This window comes from Electrona antarctica (assembly GCF_951216825.1).
Source record: "Electrona antarctica genome assembly, chromosome: 8".
In the NCBI taxonomy this organism is placed as follows: domain Eukaryota; kingdom Metazoa; phylum Chordata; class Actinopteri; order Myctophiformes; family Myctophidae; genus Electrona; species Electrona antarctica.
This window is the reverse complement of record NC_136789.1, coordinates 51,566,198-51,588,644: the sequence shown is the minus strand read 5'-3', so window position 1 is coordinate 51,588,644 and position 22,447 is coordinate 51,566,198. Positions and strand designations below refer to the sequence as shown.

General features: G+C 43.2%; 1 protein-coding gene across 2 annotated transcripts in view; it reads left to right on the top strand.

Annotated features, from left to right (window-relative positions):
* Positions 1 to 14,060: 14,060 nt before the first annotated feature.
* Positions 14,061 to 22,447, top strand: part of kif20a (kinesin family member 20A) — a 44,184-nt gene continuing 35,797 nt past the window's right edge. Inside the window, exons 1-6 of one of the 2 annotated variants that reach the window (XM_079507147.1) lie at positions 14,061 to 14,342; positions 16,543 to 16,704; positions 17,185 to 17,313; positions 18,211 to 18,330; positions 19,812 to 19,950; positions 20,495 to 20,670. In XM_079507147.1, the coding sequence (XP_079363273.1) occupies positions 16,552 to 16,704; positions 17,185 to 17,313; positions 18,211 to 18,330; positions 19,812 to 19,950; positions 20,495 to 20,670 (717 nt within the window). In that variant the 5' untranslated portion in view covers positions 14,061 to 14,342; positions 16,543 to 16,551. Of the gene's footprint in view, positions 14,343 to 16,539; positions 16,705 to 17,184; positions 17,314 to 18,210; positions 18,331 to 19,811; positions 19,951 to 20,494; positions 20,671 to 22,447 lie in introns of both variants that reach the window. The other variant, XM_079507148.1, reaches the window with a different exon arrangement.

Below are 22,447 nucleotides of genomic sequence, written 5' to 3'. Positions count from 1 at the left end.
ATTATAACAGGGTGCAAATAAACCAAGGTAGGCCCTTGGTTTATTTGTCTGAGCTGCTCCAGTGCCTGTTATCTGTCCTGCTTCTGAGATGCACCAGACTGGCCTGCTATAGGCTAGAGGCGCGGTTGGAACTCATATGGAAAATATATTGACAATTAGACTAAAATGTTAGGAAGGGACTAGTGGACATGAAGAGATCCAGTATAAGTCATTTTACACTTGGTTTGCACGCTGAAAATAGCCGATCTCACGACACGTCACGCTGCGAAGCTAGTAGATCGGCTATTTTCAGCAAGTGTAAAATCATTCATTTCGACGGCACCAAGGCACCGCCAAAATACCGTACATTTTTGTCGACTAAGTCAACTGTATATTTAGCCGACTAAAATCTTTAAAACATTCCAGCTGACTAAAACTAAAACTAGACTAGACTAAAACTAAATGAAAACTACTCAAGAGACTACAATTTACATTTTAGGCATTCAGCAGACGCTCTTAATCCAGAGCGATTTACATTAAGCAATAACAAAAAAGCATAATCTAGCACTTTATATATCGCACACATCATACCTGTAACTTTCTCTCTTAAAAAAAAAAAAAAAAAAAACATTTTTTTTTCTTTTTTCTTTTGGCCCGCGGGCCGCCAGTTGAATAGCCCTGCCCTAAATGAACATGTGTGTCATTCATTCATAACACAAACCTCCTCCATGGCATTGTGCAAATAGCTCCCATATGCAAACGCGACGACCACGCGAGCTGTGGACGTCTTCATCACAGTGACGATCCTCTGAAGCCTCGCCAGGTCATTGTCGAAGGGCAGTGCCTCGGCGTAAGCCACGCATCCCAGACCAGACCGCTCCAGCTCAGACTGGAGCAATCGGGCAGCGTCGCGGCCGGCCTCATCGTCGCCAAACAGCAGACCTATCCATGTCCACTCAAACCGCCCTATGATCTGGAGCATGGCTTGCACCTGATTTGGATAAAAGAATGGAGGGATTTAAGTAGGTTCGATTATTCACATAAGTGGCAAATCTGTGAATCTCCTACACATATTTCCCAAAGTCAAGTCATGGTTATTTAAATAGCAAAATAAAATAAAAATCAGACCCGTCTGAAGTGAGTGGTACTGTACTGTACTGTACTGTACTGTACTGTACTGTACTGTACTGTACTGTACTGTACTGTACTGTACTGTACTGTACTGTACTGTACAAGCCCTCCTCCCTGGCCTGTGTGTGTCTGTCTGTTAGGCTGTGCAACAGTGACACTTGGTGGTGAACAAATGCTATAACGCTATTTCCGTGCTCGGACACAGCCAGGGACACAGGGACAGACCCATAGTCCGGAGGCTTAGTGAAAGGATAGTGCAATTGCGGATAAAAGCGTAATTCTTTGCATGATGGTTCGTTAGGGTCAGTTATTTAATTTTAGCCTAGGAGCCCTTGTCAAATATCTATTTTAAATATCAAATTGCAAGACTATTATTATCAATGAAATATGTGAAATATGTGAAAATCCGCCTAGTATGTTTCAGACTATATACATCATAAAATGATCAGATTATTTCCAAATGTGATAAAGTTGACTTATTTTTACATTATTAAAGTCACAGAACATGAAATATCATCAATAACACCTTTATTGCAATGAAGAATACATAAATGAACTAGAACTCGACCGGCCATCGGACGGTCTCGCGCCACACCATCCAGGTGGCCAGTTGTCCGGATGGCCACTTCAGTCAGACTACATTTTGGGTGCGATACTGTACCGTACTGTACCGTAATGTACAATACTGCACTGTACTGTACCATACTGCACTGTACTGTACCAGACTGTACCGCACTGTACCATACTGTACTGTACCATACTGTACTGTACTGTACTGTACTGTACTGTACCGTACCGTACCGTACCGTACCGTATCATACCGTACTTTACTGTACCGTACCATACTGTACTGCAATGTACCATACTATGTTACTGTACCATACTGTATGTTACTGTACCGTACTGTACCAGACTGTACGTTACCGTACCATACTGTACTGTACCATACCGTGCTGCTGTGTGTGTGCATGTGCGTGTGCGAAGTGAAAAAGGGAGGGGTCGTGAATGTGGAAATTGTGATATAATTTGCGTCACAGCAAAATGTTGCACAATAACAGTATGGCACACAAAAGCAATATTTGTACAATACATATGACAGGTGAGCGGAGGCAATGATGGATTCCTGTGGCATGTAGAATTTTTTTGTGCTTCTTCTGTCGTATATGTCCTAACAGCTCCTAATTAGACCTTCAGCTCCATTGCATCAAGCCAGTCCAGTGTGTCATTGTCTAGGTCAATTAAGCCTTGATCACCATTTGGTGGCCGGTATGTGGGGCAGCTGGTCAGCACGTACTCTGTAATGGATCCCCACATTCGCAGTGGGCACTTTCTGTGACACCCAACTTCTGCATGGATGCACCAAAGCGTCCCACACCCGTCCTCAGGCGGTTGAGGGTTTTCCACTCCCTGCGGGGGAGGTGCTGGCCACGAACATCTGTGAGATCCTCGATGTAGTAGTGAAGCCTGGAAGGATCTGCTGCCTTCCACTGGTCCCTCCATCTTGCCTTCACCCAGGAAGCCTTGGAGGTGTCGGCTGGTGTGGTGCCGAGCAGTTCCTGGGCCTGTGTGGCAAAGGGCCGCCGGGACTTGAGACGTGTACGCTGTGGTGTCTCCGTGACGACCCTGTTGGAGGAGGTGAGATTTGCTCAACTGTGCCTTCCGAGTGAGGGCCAGTGTGGCTGCTTCTCGCCTGACCTCTGCTGGGGCGATTCCAGCAAGGACTGGCAGTTGGTTGGTTGGCGTGGCTCGTAGGCATCCAGAGACCATGTCCAGCTTTTGGACATGGGGGCTACGGCTCCAGGCTGAGGCACAGTATTCAGAGGCTGGGGAGCGGCTAGGGCCTCGGTGGAGATGCGCAATGTCTTTGTGGTGACTCCCCACGTGGTGCCAGCTAGATGCCGTATCAGTGCGGCACGGGCGGTGGTCTTTCCCTTAACACTGTCCAGGTGTTGTTTAAAGGACAGTGTTCTGTCGAGCTTCACTCCAAGGTATGTCGGTGAGGACTGGGACTGTAGCCGGGCATCGTCGACCATGATGTTGATTTGGCGAGTTGCTTCCCTTTTGTAGAGGTGGAACATTGTTGCTACAGTCTTCTCAACACTGAGCTTGAGGCGGCAGTCCTTCAGGTATGAAGAAAGGGTGTTCATGTCCTCCGAGAGGCCTTGCCCTATACTGCTTCCCAGGATGGCTTGCTGAGCAGAATTGCCAGGTTTCGTAGGAGAAGCCGGACGGATAAACATATTGGTTTGCTCCCCCTTTCCATTATAGTACAAGGATATGCATCATAGTGTGAAACATGTTATAGAGCTGTGCTTTCTGCCTAGCTGTCACAATTGCATTTGCAAAGTGGGGAACAGTCCAAATTTGCATTACTGCATTTTCAGGTACTACACTACAGTCACCTTTACAGGTGCATCTGATCAGCTCTCTGCAAGCTCTGGAAACCTCTGGAATGGTCAGCCAAACTGGCACCCATGACCCTTCTTCCTTAACCCACCCATAGTTCTGGGGAGAAGGAATCACTTGGTGGCTTCGTGTGCTGGTGGCCCAGATGCCCGCTTGGTAGACTGCAATAGCATAGGGGAACACAAATCTCGAGCCCTGCCTATGTTTCACGCATATTCCGGTTGTGACACAACATATGCCTTAATAGCCGGGGAGCCAGTCACCCAAAATTTGAGAGGACCTGTAATGTCATAACATACTTTTTAGTTTTTTTTCTATTCATTTGGTCAGAGCAGACCTCTCATTATGTGTTCCTTAATGACCAAGTGAATAGAAAAAACACAAATAAAAAGTATGTCATGACATCACAGGTTAATCTCTATTCCCGCTCCCTGGCTATTAATGGAAAGGGTAAGCTTGGCGGACCTGGCAAGCCTATGATGCTGCGACAGAAACATTCGTCAATCTGGCAAAGCATCCCTTCCAGCAACTAGATGTTGACTGCCAGCACTTCCGGGAGCTTGAAAGACTGACAGTAATTTTGTACGACAAATCCAGTCCTTTGAGCTCCATCAACGAAAAAAGAAAATAACTCTTCTGTGAACAAAATCGAACGATAGAGAAATTACCTCCCACCCAGGGTGCACTCACATGTGAAACGGGCAGTCTACCAAGCAGGCATCTGGGCCACCAGCACACAAAGCCATCAAATGATTCCTTCTCCACAAAACTATGGGTGGGCCAAGGAAGAAGGGTCATGGGTGCTAGTTTGACTGACCATTCCAAAGGTTTCCAGAGCTTGCAGAGAGTTGATCAGATGCACCTGTAAAGGTGATGTATACCTGCAAATGCAGCAATGCAAATTTGGACTGTTACCCACTTTGCAAATGCAACTGTGACAGCTTGGCAGAATGTGCACAGCTCTATAACATGTTTCGCACTATGATGCATATTAATTTGTATGCTTCATTGCAATAAAGGTGTTATTGATGATATTTCATGTTCTGTGACTTTAATAATGTAAAAATAAGTCAACTTTATCACATTTGGAAGTAATCTGATCATTTTATGATGTGTATATAGTCTGAAAAATACTAGGCGGATTTTCACATATTTCATTGATATTGATAGTCTTGCAATTTGATATTTAAAATAGATATTTGACAAGGGCTCCTAGGCTAAAATCCTTTAGCATGATGTAAAGAAGCCTCATACAAAATTTGGCGCTTTTATCAGCAAGTGCACTATTCTCCTAAAAAAGTGCACTAAGCCACTGGACTACCAGGGACACAGCCACACACATAGCTGTCTATAGGAGTGGTTGCACCACCCAAAGTGCTTTCCCAACATAGACCATAATTTAGTCACAATGCAATAAAAGCATATAACAAAATCAGAAAACATATATAGGCCTAATCCAAAAAATAACTATAAACACAACAACAACAAAAGAAAGAGAAAAGGGTGGGTCTTTAGATTGGATTTGATCATTCTCAATGGTGGGGTTTATTTACTTAATGTGGAATGGGAGATTATTCCTATTGGGTGCGGCTACGGAGAAGGGCCAGTCATCACTAACGATGAGGTTGGTTTGGGGAACTGAAGGGAGTTTCTGAGTGGATGATCCCGGGCCCCATTTAGACTATACATATACAGTCACATCCAGTCAAATCCAGTTGGGCCCAACCTTTCACACTGCCGTTTGCAAGTGACCAGATCCGATCTGCGTGTTCAGACTGGCAGCCAAATCTAGCCGGAATCAGATCTGTGCCACGTCCAGATTAGAATCTGATTTCATTAACCCATTTAGAACTGAGCTCGATTCTACAAAATGTCTTCTAAATCATGACAGTTTTCTGAAAACCCTATGTTTCTATATGTCAGTGGTACGGTACTCAAACATTTTCATGTGAAGGACCCCCAGAATTATATGTATTTGGCCAGCGACCCCCATCTGAAAATAAGATTTTAATTAAAAACGTTCGCTCTGAAAGAATATATATTCAAAGATTTGCGCCACATTTTCACGATTCTTCAAAAATAGCAGATCTGCAAGCTCGTACATCTGCTATTTTTCAATAGCTAAAGTATAACATAATGCTTAAAACACCAAAAGGGGTTCCCGCCCTGAATGGGTTAAATAAGTCTAAACACAAACAAGTCACATGGAATCTGATTTTAGATCAGGTTGTTGCATTCAGACTGAGACGGATCTCCTCAAATCAGGTTTGAAACAGATGTTGAAACCACCAGAAAAAAATCTGATTCCATGTGACTTGTATTTGACCTGTCTGCATTTAGACTCATTTAAACAAATCTGATTTCAATCTGGATGTTGCACAGATCTGATTCAGACTGGATGTTGCACAGATCTGATTCAGACTGGATGTTGCACAGATCTGATTCAGACTGGATGTTGCACAGATCTGCCAGCGTAAATGGAGCTATAATTGTTGTCTTTTCATGCATTCAACACAGGCACGTGCAGAGAGTGTTAGAGAGAGGCAGGTAGGGTGACCAGATCCAAACTGTTCATTTGAGGGACAGAATTAAGTATCGCTTGTGTGGGACACGTGGGATGGGGGGACCCCGTCCCCCCATCCAACTTGTCCCACACAAGCGATACTGGAGTACCGGGTTAGCAAATTAATGCCTTGATGTCATATTCGACCATAGGCCTATTGGCTATCATATAAACTCCTCTGGTGTCTCACATTTTGTTTTAAAATCATGCTTTATTTTTATTTTTATGCTATTTTAACAGGCTTAGAAACATCTTGCAAGAAGAGACAATGAGAGAGCTTTACAACAGAAGGCCAACTATTAGTGGACCAACTATTCGGGCATTTGAACACTGATGCAATTGCCTGCCAGTCACAATGTGGGACAGGGTCTCAATTTGTGGGACGCCTGAAAAGTCTTGGAAATGAGGGACTGTCCCACGCAAAGAGGGACATCTGGTCAGCCCCTGCCTGGGGCTGAAATCCCATAAGAGGGCACTTTTGGCCCAAAATAGCGAAAATAGCAGCTCATTTCAGTCACCTTTGACTGTGTTACGACGTGGTCAGATAGGGGTGCGCGCATTTTCAGAGCATCGTTAATGATGTAATTAATCTAATTTACGTTGCATATACGTTTAACTGTATCACAATGAAAACGAATGTGGTAATACAGAAGATTTGTGTGTGTAGAACTATAGTTCACCTGGAAGGCAAAACTTGGCATTGTTCTAAAGAAGGACGGGAACTGATTCAGGTCACTCAGACAGGAGCAGGCGGAATAGTAACTTACCTGAAGAATAAAACAAAGGTTCTGTAACACAAGTACACAACACATCTGTTCTGTGTTATACATTATTATTATTATTATTATTATTATTATTATTAGTAGTAGTAGTAGTAGTAGTAGATAGTAGTAGTAGTAGTAGTAGTAGATAGTAGTAGTAGTAGATAGTAGTAGTAGTAGTAGTAGTAGTAGTAGATAGTAGTAGTAGTAGTAGTAGTAGATAGTAGTAGTAGTAGTAGTAGTAGTAGATAGTAGTAGTAGTAGTAGTAGTAGTAGTAGTAGATAGTAGTAGTAGTAGTAGTAGTAGATAGTAGTAGTAGTAGATAGTAGTAGTAGTAGTAGTAGTACTAGTATAGTAGTAGTGGTGTTATAATTATTATCAGAATAATTTGGAATTCAAATGGCACAAAGTTCTCTTTTAAAACAAACATTCTACCCTACCCTATAAATCACAAATAATACGCCTTAGTGGTGGGACGATATCTGTGGCGATATTAGGCCCTCGATAATGATAATATCACGACATTCGATATATTGCTATATCCAATATATTGCAAGAGATTTAATCAACGATATATCACCATATCTGTAACTGAAAATGGAAAAAAAAGGGTTTTTTTTGTGTCACAAACTGGCCAATAAGTACATGAATCTTGTCTTCTCCAAACAGTAAAACACTGACTGCAACTTGTCCACAACTACTAGTACTAGTATCAAACATCAATATCACAATATTGGGAGGACAATATACTGTATATATCGCAGCAATATATTGTATATCTCTGCTGTTGGGAGGAAACCTCATAACTCCGAAATGTTCATTTTTCAGGAAATGAAAAATATACACTTTTCAGGAAATTAAGAAAACCTTATATTTTTAAAAGAAAGCAATACAGCCTCATCAAAGTTGGTGTTGTGACTTTATATATTGTCAATTACTTCCATGAGAGGGGGAGAGGTGGTGGAGTTAGTTGCTTTAGCAGACAGTTTGAGGGTCCAATGGAGTTACGAGGTTTTGTCCAAAGCACTTTTTACTACTTTCCATTGGTTCAATATTTTCGAAACAACAAAGGGTGTTCAATAGCACTGATTTATGCCAAAACAAAATCAAAAACCTCAAAAATGGAGTTATGAGGTTTCCTCCCGACAGCAACGCCGTCCCACCCCTACTATGCATCCCTAAGCAACACTGTCGCAACATATTGAGTTTGTACCCCTAGTGAATTATAGGCTACACGATGGGCAATAACAATGAATCCTATATAAATCACCACCTGGTACTCCTCCATTCTCCATCTGACAATGTATAAAGTCACCACACCAACATGCACTGTATGTATTGTGTTGTTCATTTTTCTTTTTTTCCATTCATTTCCTGAACAGTTAACATTTTGGTCTGTCCGTGCATGTATGGTAAAAGAGGACTCATGTAGGAAACTTACCACGGGCACACTGTACAAACCTAATATTCTAGAGATGGCAACAGAACTTTTCGAGGTATCGGGACCCACGATTCCGAGCACTGCAGGGGAAGACCCAACACAGCTCTTATCCGGCGTAAACGTCCCCTCTCTCCCACTGATCAGTGACAGTATTCCGCGGACTGCAATTGCACTGGTGTGGCAGGTATCGTAGATACTGTACCCCAGAGTCACATTGGGTAGCAGGCTGGGGTTTCTGTTGATCTCCTCAATGGTAAAGGCCATGGTCTGGGCCATTCTGAACCCTTCGAGGTGGAAACTAACACACACACACACACACACACACACACACACACACACGCGCACACACACACACACAATTACACTGTAAGCTGTGAATGTCATTGCTGTCTGGCAGAAACATCACATCTCATTTCAACTTGTTGTTGGGAGAAGGGGAGCAAGCTAACTGTACCTGTATGTGTATGTCCTGTGTATTTGTACTGTATGTTATGTTGTACCTTATGTGTGTTTAGTACTGTGTACTTGCACTGCTGTAATGTTGTAGATGTATGTATAGGACCCCTCTAAAACGAGATGCTGCATCTCAAGGGGCCATCCTCTGAATAAAGTTCAAAGTGTTTATTTATTTGTTTGATAAATCAATGCCTTACTTTGTCACAATACAGTGTCACACAAAAGCAGCAAAAATAGCCGATCTACAAGCTCACGAAGCATTGCGATGCGACACCTTATCCAAGGGGGCTTTACATAGATTGTGCATTACATCCACACATTCACACACCGATGGCGGAGGAAACCACGGCACCAACCTGCCCATCGGGAGCCATTAGGGGTTTTCAGAGTCTTGCTCAAGGACACTTCAACACTAACTCTGGGGGAGCCCGGGTTCGGCCACTCTACCCCTGAGCCACCGCATGCTTAAGTGTGTCTGTGGGTTATATTGAACTAATGAGAAGTATTAGCTAAAGCGTATATGACTAAATTATATGTGCATTGGACCCATCAAAACACATTCTTCTTTCCATTTGTTGAAAAGTAACAGTTTTGGACATATAAGTACGTTGTTTCGACCTGACAGTGACAATAATCTTTGTATAAAAATATACAGCATGCAGCAACTATAATCCTGGTACTATAATATCAAAACCAGGTCCCTGCATGTTCTCTTGCTTTGCTATTCGTGACGTGATACTCACCCATAGCAAGTGGGATCCTGTCCCTCGGAGGTGAAAGACAGCTCGGGGAACGCGGAGGCGTAGTGGATGGGAATCAAACCACCCAGAACCAAGTCTCCAGCCTTGTGCAATCTGTTGAGACGGAACTGTGCCTGTAACTCACAAGAAGAGGAAGGCGAGGAAGAAAACGGAGAGAATAAAGAACAGAACCATATCAAGCATGAAGGCAGGTGTGTGTCTAGAGAAGGTATCATGACTATATCCTCCTCTGTCTAACACGGTAACACCCTAACCCTCCTTCTCTAAAATCCAGTTGTTTTATACACAGTGCTGCAGTGCCATCCCCCTATAGCTGTGCCAACCTGTGCCACTACGTAATCTTTTTCACAACCCCCCCAATCCGGGCCGAGGCAGGGCTTAACATACATGAATTACCAATGCTTTCCCGTCAAAAGTAACGGGTGTGCATGTGTGCGTGCGTGCTGTAATTAATCAATGACACCATATCTTGCCAGGGTTACATTGGATCAGAATCGTTTTTTATTGTCTCTTCTCTGCAGGAAGTGTAAGCGTTTTGAGGCTTTCGTAGCTGAGGTGTTAATGGGCCACTTGAGGTCATCAGCAGGAACTAAGGGCTCCATTTCCGTCAGCGCTAAACCCCTTAATCCCTAAACTTCTTTGCCTTTTTTTACTATTTTGCTAAACATTTTTGAATAGTTCAAATGGCCAGTCTACAAGCTCACAACGTGTCAACGTAGATTGGCTAGTTGAACTATTCAAAAATGTTTTTCAAAATAGTAAAAAAAAATGCAAAGAAGTTTAGGGATAAGGGGTGTAGCGGTGACGAAAATGGAGCCCTTAGTGCTATAGTTCAGGGGTGGGCAACTTGGCAATGGAGAGGGCCACCATAGTTCCACACTCAGGGCCATATATTACTGTCGTAGCAAAGATAGCCGATCTACACGCTCAAAACGCGTCGCAGCGCGACGCGTTTTGAAATCTTACATTTTTGCTATTTTTGAATTGGAATCCTGAAAATTTACATTTTTATGTAATTTCAAATGCCTTTAATTATACTTGTGTTGAAGCAATGAGCTACTAATTTAGACTGAAGTAATTCAAGCGGGTCATGTTTGCATGTTGTGGAATTGTAACAGCTGAAACCAATATTATATCAGTATTCTGACTGATATAATACTGATTAACCTGAGGGCCACATTAAGTGAAGTGAAGGTTTCTAGTTTAATAAGTTGTTGTTGTTGCACCACATGAAACGTTTCTCCACCGATCCTCTCTGTACTGTGTCTCGTTACCGCGCTAAAAACAAGGTCTGGACTGTTTCTACTTTCTACGTATCTGAAATAACTGAACTTAGAGCTTATCATTTCTGTGGAAACTTTTAAACTTATTGCCGAGGGCAACCATTGTTGTTTTCTAAGTACCGCAGCATGTATGTTGTGTACCAATCAGAGACTGCTTTTCACTCTTGTACGGAACAGCATTTGAAACGCAGTCAGTGATTGGCCCGGTCATTTACCTGATTCTCCCAGCTTCCGGGTACCTTGTGGGCCGATGTCCGGGTAGCTCAGTAATGTAGAGCTCTGGCCTTTGGACCACAAGTTCATGGGTTTGATCCCGGGCACCGCCAACTCAGCGTATGAGTAGCACGGCTTGGGTGCGGCAAGTCGTGTGGGACATACTGGGAGCTGATGGTAGGTGTGGCGCTCCACCTCAGCAATCCATCTCACAGGCAAAGGCGGACTTAGCGTTGGGCTAGGGTGGGCTGTATTTTTTTTTAATGATTTGAAATTGATTTGAAAAGTATTGCAATCCAATTCAAGACTTCTTGCTATAGAGCCTGATAAGAGCGCCCATTTTTCCTGACAAATAAATGTGTCTGTATAGAAAATCATCACCATGATGAATCCAACATTAAACCCACTGGTCATTGCAAATGCTGTAGTTTATTTTGATATATCTACATTTGGGGTGTTTTGTATCAAGATGTGTTATTGTCGCCCATCCCTCTCGGTATTATGGACACTGTACAACAGACGTATTTACAGGAGCAACCCTGTGTCCCTTTTAATTAATGTTAAGCGTGTTTTGAAACAATCTCTGGTGACTCATCTCGTCGACCTTGGAGGAAATTAATTATTTTCCAACATTAACGTAGAGAGCTACTGTTTCATCACCCCTGGGCCAGATGCCATCCCTGGCTGGGACACACTCACCTGTCTTTGCCAAAACACCCAGCGTTTAATTTCTGCCCACCTGGGCACCTGGTGTTGCCATACAATCAGAGATCTGACCAATCATATCATCGCACCCAAGTATGAGACCACCCCAAAGCATTTGGATAATTTAATTGGTTGTTTTTATTTTATTTTCAATTTTTTACTCTCTAATTGTTTCCACCCACTTTTAGCAATGCAAACTGAGAGATTACATCATTCTCTAGTTGGGTGTGTTTATAGACTGTACTGGTAATGTTCCAGGTGCCAGACCTGACAAACAACCTGTTCTTCTAAAGGCCAGCAGGGGGCACAATGGGGGCACACTGACTGTTGTGTTTTCTACCACACACAAAATGGAATTAAATTAGATAAACATGAAGAAATATGTCAGATTTTCTTTTTTTCACAAATAAACTTGTGCAATAATGCCTTACATGTGTACTACCCATGAAACACGTGGGTAGTAGCCTACCAGGAAATTATCAGTTGTTACTATAGGTAATTTCCTGACAACTACCATGTAATTTAACAGTAAGGAAGAAGGAACTGTACTGTAAAAGGAAGCGTGCTCTATTTCCATGATATTACCATGTACCTACCTGGCAATTGTAATTATAATCGTCCCCCATTACCCATCAGGGTAATGGGGGAGTCTCACATAAGGCATAAAGCTCACATAGGGCAAGATGTTTCCTGGAAACAGGCGAGAGTGCAGGTAATATAGTTGATGTCTTTGACAGTTATCCTGTTTTTGCGTATTTGTCACCGGGTGGTGGTGTAATAATAATGCATTTTATCTTTATGTAGTTGATGGCTGGTAATGGTGGGGATGCTGGTGTTTTGGGTCCTGGGAACTCTGTGGTTGTTTCCTCTTATCTCCTCACAGCTAATATACAGATGCAGTGTGTACAGTGTGCTATCCAGGGGGAGAAGCAGACTTATGGACACGTGTTGGAGCGGAGAGGATGCCCACCAACGACACTGATCATTTTGTGTTAGTCGTTATCATTATCACTCCCTGATATAATTTTACGGCAATGGTCACCAACAATGGTCACCGAGTTATGGACATCATGCATCTAAATGATTGCATCTTGGCATGTGCTTTGTACACACACACACACACACACACACACACACACACACACACACACACACACACACACACAACCACTTGTTCACATCACACATCCTGCCTTAACAATGAGTCAGTTGAAACCTGTTTCTCTAATCCCTACTAGGCAAATTATACAGTAGGCCTAGATCTATGCTGCTACAATGAACAGAAACTACATAGAAACTATGCATTTTGTATGCATTTAACGACTATCTGAAAGTTATTCATGGGGTGAGACTAATGAATGTGTATAGCCTATAGATCAATATTTCCCAAACAGTGGGTCGGGACCCATTTGTGGGTCTCCTACATTTAGTCTTTCATTATAATTATTTCAAAACATTCAAAAAATATATCACATCGCCAAAAATGCATATTTTTTTCATGAGCATTCACAAGCAGGGTTCCTTGATCGGGTTCAGAATGGACCTGTGCATGTTTATACCTCTGAATGTACACATGGAACCAAATGGACAATTGCACGTCTATAACTCTGAGAGTGTGTACAATTAGATTAGTCTACAATTAGATAGCACTTTATGTAGACTTAGGTAGTATTTTTAAACAGACTTATAGCTTGTTACGTAGACAGCACTAGAATTGCATTTTTATGTAGTCATAGCACTTTATAGTACACATAATATATAATATAGTATAGTATGTATAGTTCACATAGATACTCCACTGTTACGTTCTTAGTTTACGCTTGAGTCATGATAACTACTTTTTATATATGTGATGTATGCCATGCTTTTGTTATTTGTTTTTGTTATTGCTTAATGTAAATCGCTCTGGATTAAGAGCGTCTGCTAAATGCCTAAATTGTAAATTGTAAATTGTAATTTAAATTGAATTATGGAACCAAATGGACCACTGGGACCAGGTCTGTAAAACTCTGAGTGTACAAAAGGAACCAAATGGACCCTTGCAGGTCTGTGTAACTCACTCAAAAATAAGTGTAGACATTTATAGTAACATGGGGTGGGTGGGAAGTTGGGAACTAAAATCCAGCTCGCTGTTGTTTAACGGGGGCGCTTCTTAAACGGTGCAACGCGCCTCCCAGCCAACCGGTGACGATGAACGGTGCCTTGAGCGTATAGCCAATGAGAGTACAGCTGTGCACGACGGCTACGCGAGCGTGGCCAATGAGAAGACGGCGCCCACGTGAGCGCGACCGGCGTGGCCAATCAGATCGCCGCTGGACAGGAACCGCGATATTCGAAAAGCAGAGATGAGGAGGAGGACCTAGCCAGTAGATTAGTTATTTTGAATCGATGCTAGTAGCTAGCTTTAGTAGCTTACACTACAGTCAGTCAGACAACAACAGACAAGACAACTACTAACTGCAGTCAGTGTGTGCGTCGACACAGACCGTTCTACACGGTTATTTAGTAGTAGTTAGTTATTTTATCGAAGTAGTTTAGATAATAGTTAAATTATCTCGTCTTGTTTGGGTCGTTGTCGTTCCTGGCGTACTTTCCTTCCCGTTCTTGTAACGTCTTCATTTCAACGGTCCTTCTTTTCAGAGGTGAGTTGTGTCGACCTTAATGTTTAGCATGTGATATTTCAGACCGTTGTTGTTGTTGTTGTCGTCGTCCGTCGTTTTCTTCAATTCTTGGTATCCTCCTCCTAGTTTTATTGTTTCGAGCCTCGATGCACTACTCTGTTCCCTCTCTGACTATTTGAGCTATTTTGTTGACTTTTCTTTACTAGCCCCTTCGGGACCCTTGGTTACCTTTTCTGTATTTGGGTGCTAAACTCGGCTGTAACAGTTTTCATGACGGTTGATTTAATTCAGGACCAGTTTAATCACTTCCAATTTAACTTGTTCGTGTGTCCCGTGTAATCTCTCTCTCTCTCTCTGTGTGGTGGAAAAGTAAACGGGGGAATATTCAAAAGTACACATTTACGAAATGCAGTGTATGTTTAAATGTCAATGCATTGCTGTTTTGCTTGTATAGATTGCCTGTTTTCATTCTATTTGAAATGGGTGGTTAATGGTTAAATATGTATTTGTAAGTTTTGGTCCCAAGAGTCCCTTTCTAGAAATGTAGTGGAGTTAAAAAAAAGTACAACATTTCTGTTTTGAATGTAAGCACTCCAAAAATGTGCCTGAAGAATGCTCTTGAAGTTAAGTCTCTCACGCTGACTGTACCTGTGTCCTTGGGATACTACAATGCCTCACTTCAGGCCAGTTTTGATTGTAGTTTGTCATATTGTCTTCAATAGATTAATTTAGTTTCAGTCACATTTTAGTCACCGACCTGGAATGTTTTAGTGTTAATCTAGTTTTAGTCGACTAAATCTACAGGTGATTTTAGTCGACTAAAATGTATTTTGGAGGGCCTTGATGCCATCGTAATGACTGTTTTTACACTCGCTGAAAATAGCCGATCTACAAGATCAAGTCAAGTCTACAAGTTAATGTTCAGATACCCTGTATATGAACATTACACTGCATGTTGGTTTGTTTACTTTTAAGTGGGAAAACAATGTTGCACCAAGACGACATCACACTTACTAAAATGGTCCACACAATTCTCTACTCAACCGAGATACCCATGTACCTGTCTAAATAAATACCTTAATGTCAACAAAGTCCACACCCACAGCACCAACAAACCATGTACAACCCAGATTCGGCACAAACAAGGGTCTAAATTAATTTCGCTCCTATGCCACCAAAATGTGGAACGCCCTACCTTACAGTCATTATGACATGTGGATCCCTTGACTCCTTCAGAACCGCTCTCAAAGGGCACCTACGGACGGTAGCCCCATATGTGCCCTCTCCCTACGCTCATTCTGTAGCTCCGAGATGAGGTCACACACAGGGCCCCTCCCACCCCGTTCAGAAACGGCATGTTTCCACAATTCCACGATTCTTACCTTTTCTAAACAATGAATCAAAAACGTGAAGTGGTGTGAAGGGTTTACACTAATTCAACGACAACAACGGCAAAGAAAATCCAACTTTAAACGGTTACGAGCGTTACAGCGGTTGGTTTAGTAAGCCGCTTCCATGTTTATCAAGGAATTTGTGCGTGTGCGCGTGCATGTAGAGTGAACTGACGTCAGTTGGAAATTTTCGAGCCGGGGAGGCGCTAAAGCTTTTCAACTTCCTTGAAAAACATGCTAAACAACCGCTAGACGCTCGTGTAACCGTTTAAAGTTGGATTTTCTTTGCCGTTGTTGACGTTGAATTAGTGTAAACCCTTCACACCACTTCACGTTTTTGATTAATTGTTTAGAAAAGGTAAGAATCGTGGAATTGTGGAAACATGCGCCGTTTCTGAACGGGGTGGGAGGGCCCTGTGTGTGACCTCATCTCGGAGCTACAGAATGAGCGTAGAGAGGGCACATATGGGGCTACTACGGACGGCTGCAATTATTGAGTTGTGCTTGAAATGTACTGTAATTCTCCAATCTGTTAACCCATTTTGTGCGGGAACCCCTTTTGGTGTTTTAAACATTATGTTATAATTTAGCTATTGAAAAATAGCAGATCTACAAGCTCATAGTGCGCCACTGAGTGGCGCGCTACGAGCTTGTAGGTCTGCTATTTTTGAAAAATCGTGAAAATATTTATTTCAGAAAACTGGAGGATTTAGAAGATTTTGAGGTCAGGCAAATCCAATCAATCTATCAGCGATTGCTCAATTCAATGTGAGAGTTCTGGTTATCACTAACAGCGCCCCCACCCCCCCCCCCCCCCTCTCCCCCAGCAGGTAGACATCATGTCCATGTTCGTGACGTCTCCCACCTATCCGTTCGACGAGGAGGAGCCCATGAACGTGTTCGAGTCCACGGCGGCAGAGTTCGGGGCGCCGTCCCGTCCCCGGATGCTCCCCGTCCCCGACTTCTCCATCATCTGCGCAGGCAAAGAGTCGGTGAGGAGTTTAGTGTTAGGGACCTTTTGCTCTCTTCTTCTCCACAGCAGCATTGCCTCTGGAGTTGTTCCCGTATTGGAAAAGCTGCTGCTAAAAGACCTGTTATGTCACAATTTAAAATACAAAAGTATTTGAGGTTACGTTTAATCGGCTATTTCCGCATTTTATTATTATTTTATAGTAGAAAAATGTATATGTCAGTATATTCCAGATATTTGTCAACACAAATGTATTCTCTATCCATAATGTTCCAATGTTCAATGCCCCAAAACACCATAACATTTATTTGTGTGACAATTTGTAATACTGACTGATATACTGCCTAAAATTAAGTCAGTCTCTCACTGTCTTCTGCCATTCCGACACCACATAATTTATCACATGATAATCTGTCACTCGACAGTTATCAATTATTTTGTTTTGTTTTGAATGCTGCGACTGTCTGTTTTTACACTCTCTTCATTTCTTCCCAATCTTTAGAAGACTCTGTCCAAACCTGAGCCCACCAAACGGGGAAGCGGCGATGCGGCGGGTGCTGGGGAGAAAGTGAAAGTGTTCCTTCGAATCAGACCTCTCACTGACGGAGAGAAGGAGAGAGGAGGAGAAGAGGTGAGCGAGAGAGAGAGAGAGAGAGAGAGAGATGACCTAAACCAGGGGTGGGCAACTGGCGGCCCGGGGGCCACATGCGGTAGCCTGGCTAATAAGCCAGACTAATATCACACAACACTGTCGCGGTATATTAGTCTGGGCTGGCTCCACTTGGATTTCATTTCCCGGGGGGCGGGTTCAAACATTTTCTCTTTGACGCAATTGGTCAGAGCTACTGTCAGTCAAAGGTCTCAAGCATTGAACGTCACTGTACCAAAGCCCGCCCATATTGCATACCGTGTCCCGATTGGCCCGACCTGTTCTCGGTTGTAGGAAAGAGGCGTGCTACTGAGCCTCGCCAGACCCTAATCCGCTGGCAGGCAAATTTGTTTTTGCCAACGGCTGATTCGGCTACACATGCGGCCCCCACCTTCACTTAATGTGGCCCTCAGGTTAATGTCAGAATACTGATATAATATTGGTTTCAGCTGTTTACAATTCCACAACATGCAAACATGACCCGCTTTAATTACTTCAGTCTAAATTAGTAGCTCATTGCTCAACACAAGTATAATTAAAGGCATTTGAAATTACATAAAAATGTTCATTTTCAGGATTCCAATTCAAAAATAGCAAAAACGTAAGATTTTATTTCGAATATAGCAAAAATAGCCGATCTACAAGCTCAAAACGTGTCGCAGCGCGACGCGTTTTGAGCTTGTAGATCGTCTATTTTTGCTACGACAGTAATATATGGCCCTAGGGAGTGAGTGTGGAAATATAGTGGCCCTCTCCATCGTCAAAGTTGCCCACCCCTGACCTAAACTGTCTGGAACGTACATGTGAAACATATTCAAGCTGCTGGTGAAAACTATGTGCTAAGAAGTGTTGTGTCCTTCTCTCCATTCCTCTCCCCAGCGCTGCGTCAGCATCCAGGACAACGAGACTCTGCTGCTCAAAGCTCCCAAAGACTCTCAGAACATGAAGAATGCGGAGCGGGGCATCGTCCAGAGCATCCACCGCTTCAGCTTCTCAAAGGTACCGCTCACATGACAAAACGACTTCAACTTAACCAGTGTGTGCAATGTTTGAATCTTTTTAACCAGTATCTGTCTTGCATTTAGATCTTTTCAATCAGTATGTTAGTTTCCATTTAAAGGGGCATTGCACTCATTTTCAACATTTAATATACCTTAGAGCTGTTGTGTGGAAATAATAAAAAAGCCCCCCCATGTTGTGTTTCCTAGAACTGGAGGTCTGAAAAAAAATCATTAACATGGTGAAACACATCTTGATGATGTCATCAAGATGTGTTTCACCATGTTAATGATTTTTTTCATACTAGGAAACACAGCATGGGGGAGACTTTTTTATTATTTCCACACAACAGCTCTAAGGTATATTAAATGTTGAAAATGAGTGGAATGCCCCTTTAAGCATTATCACACTATAGCACACACACACACACACACCTAGTAATTCATTTTCAATGAGACCTGTGGGGTTTTTTTTTGTACGTGCGGAGAAGTGTGGCGACAACGCAAGTGTATTTACGTGGGCGCGGTCCCGTGAAAGTGTCGTGCACAGTTACACACACCCGCGTCTGACGAGACCGGGATTCTGTTTAGCTTTTTTTGAGTGGTGTAAACCACTCCTACGACTGGCTTTGTTAGTTTACGTGTCTGTCTGTCTGTGCTTAAAAAATGGTTGCTACGGTCACCCAGTTCACCCGGGTGTGATTTCATTACGTCAGACATTACGTCAGACCACAGCTGATCAGGCTATATAAGACCTTACACCACTCAGTTCACCCGGGTGTGATTTCATTACGTCAGACATTACGTCAGACCACAGCTGATCAGGCTATATAAGACCTTACACCACTCGGTTCACCCGGGTGTGATTTCATTACGTCAGACATTACGCCAGACCACAGCTGATCAGGCTATATAAGACCTTACACCACTCAGTTCACACGGGTGTGATTTTTATTTTTTACGCTTGAGTTGTCGCTCCCCTCTTGAGCAGACCTGTCGTTGATGCAGGTCCTGACAACGCCCGCCGCGTTAATCGACGCCCGTCTGAAAATACCTTAACACATTTTGTGCCCAAGACGTCTGTGGACGTCCTTGGTATTACCGCACGTGCATAGCCCAAGACGTCTGTGGACGTCTTAAAAAAAAATATATATATATATATATATATATATATATATATATATATATATATATATATATATATATATATATATATATATATTTTTTTTTTTATTAAAAAAAATCAAAAAAAAATGTAAATACGTGGTGCCAAAGTTTGTTTTCGCCATTGAGAATGCATTTGGCGTTTAAATTAAATAACTCAGGAAACTATAAAACATTTCAAAGTAAAAAGTTCCAGCATGTGTCTCCACAGTCAGCTGAATTATAAAAAAATGTGAATGGATTTTCTAGGTGAAAGTGATTTTGGGCAGTTTTGCGTGGGCTCTCAATGTGTTAAGTTATCTCTCCTCCTCCGTGTAGATCTTTGCTCCAGAGACCAGCCAACAGGACCTGTACGAAGCCACCATGAAGAGCATGGTGAGAGACGTCCTGCAGGGGCAGAGCCGTCTGCTCTACACGTACGGCGTCACCAACTCTGGGAAGACCTACACCATCCAGGGTGAGTTATTATTTATAGCTGCTTGTTGTCACACCGTCCAGAGTGTACGTCGGTCTTTACAACGACGTAGAGTCTGTGGGGGCCGGGGGGCCAGGGCCCCCATGAGGAATTGGACCAGGGATCTCGGCCCCCATGAGGAATTGGACCTGAAATATATATTCGCCTCGGTTCGTCCCGTTTGTGCCGCATCAGGTCGCGCCCGTTCGCGCAATTCTCGCTTGCATTGACTTTGTATGTAATCGCGCTGCTCTAACCATCCAAGTCTGACACCTTAACACGTCTGTTTTCTCGCGTTGCCTGTCCCCTTGTACACATGAAGATCAGGCATTGAAATGCTAATCTGGGTGCTTAAGCAGGTGGAATCAATCTAAACGAGCAATTATCTGACATTCAGAGGTGTTGCGCACCAGCGAATATATATTCAAGCTCCAAGACGGGCCCCCTGAGGATTATGAAAAGAATTCGTCCCTGGGTCTTTATATATGGACACACAGTCACACACACAGCAGCTGAACACATCGACTCTCTTTGCTGTGCTGTGCAGGCAGCGGCCGAGAGGCGGGTCTCCTCCCCAGGGCGCTGGTCTCCGTGTTCAGGAAGGTCCAGGGTCGTCTGTACGGCGCCGTGGACCTGAAGCCCGCCATGCACCAGGACGTGAGGCAGCTGAACCCGGACGAGGTCCGCGCCGAGGAGAGCCGGCGGGACGCCCTGCTCAAAGAGGTGAGCTGAGGAACAGATTCTTTCCTTTTTTTCTTTTATTGAGTGGTGCAACCACTCCCAAGGAACAGCAATGTCCGTGTTTTTCACCTATGTTTGTGACGTTAACCTATGTTTGTGTGTGACTCATGAGTACCAGTAGGGGCGCTGCCCTGCTCAAAGAGGTGAGCTGAAGAACAGATGCTTTCTTTTTTTTAGTGGTGCAACCACTCCAAGGAACAGCAATGTCCGTGTTGTTCACCTATGTTTGTGGCGTTAACCTATGTTTGTGACTATGTTTGTGTGTGACTCATGAGTACCAGTAGGGGCGCTGCCCTGCTCAAAGAGGTGAGCTGAAGAACCGATGCTTTCCTTTTTTTCTTTTTTTGAGTGTTGCAACCACTCCCAAGGAACAGCAATGTCCGTGTTGTTCACCTATGTTTGTGACGTTAACCTATGTTTGTGTGTGACTCATGAGTACCAGTAGGGGCGCTGCCCTGCTCAAAGAGGTGAGCTGAAGAACAGTTGCTTTCTTTTTTTTAGTGGTGCAACCACTCCAAGGAACAGCAATGTCCGTGTTGTTCACCTATGTTTGTGACGTTAACCTATGTTTGTGACTATGTTTGTGTGTGACTCATGAGTACCAGTAGGGGCGCTGCCCTGCTCAAAGAGGTGAGCTGAAGAACCGATGCTTTCCTTTTTTTCTTTTTTTGAGTGTTGCAACCACTCCCAAGGAACAGCAATGTCCGTGTTGTTCACCTATGTTTGTGACGTTAAAGGTATATTCAGTGATTTGACTTAATTCAAATATCACTTATTTTTTCTTTTTTTCTGGATAATCCTCCCTACTATAGAGTGTGCTGACTAGGCATGCCACGGTATGATATTTTACAGTACGGTACGGTGCCGGTATTGATAACCTATACCTCGGTATTCCACGGTATTTATATATAAAAATAAAAAAAAAGATTGCCCCCCCCATCTATGTATAGTGACTACCCCTACCTCCTTATAAGCCCTTCTTTGTTCCCCAACCTGTAGGCCTACATATTATTTTGTATTTCTACCTTTTATGATAATTTCAATTTTGTTATTTGTCATGTGACTTGTCATGATTATGAATTGATTACCCAGGACCTGAATGGAAACAAGACTGCAAGGACTTTTTTCAGTGATCCCTTTGGACATGTGTTTGACTGTACCCTATACTGATTACATTTCTGCCAATAAAGTATTTAATCAATAGCTATTCCCCACTGTATTTCACTGTACTATGGCTCCCCCTAATGGCCGTTTTGTACCCTGCACGCTGCAGCAGAGCTAGTGCGTAATCTCAACTGCATGATCACAACTCTGTGTGCCGTGTTTTGTCAGTTCACAACTTCACACATAGTAGGCTACATATGGAAATATGGAATATACAATTGGATCTGGGTGTCTTTCAGCAACACTAACTCAAAGGTAGGAAGCAACTTTTCAATCTACTGCAGCTGTGTGGTGAAAATAAATGTTTTGCCTTAGTCTGCAAGTGGAGTTGCACTGCATATGCGCAGCATGCGCCGCCCACCGACGCTGTATTAAAATACCGTCAGCTCGGAAATCTCACGGTATCAACACCGTGGCTTTTCCTGTCGCGGTATTACCGAAATTCGGTATACCGTGGCATGCCTAGTGCTGACCATATAAGGAGTTCCTCCCTGTCCCCAGTGAGCCCCTGGGGTCAAAACACCCTAGTTTCAGTTTTGGTGGCGGGTGGCAAAACCTTCATCCAATCAGGATTATTGGGGCCTTCCTCCAATCA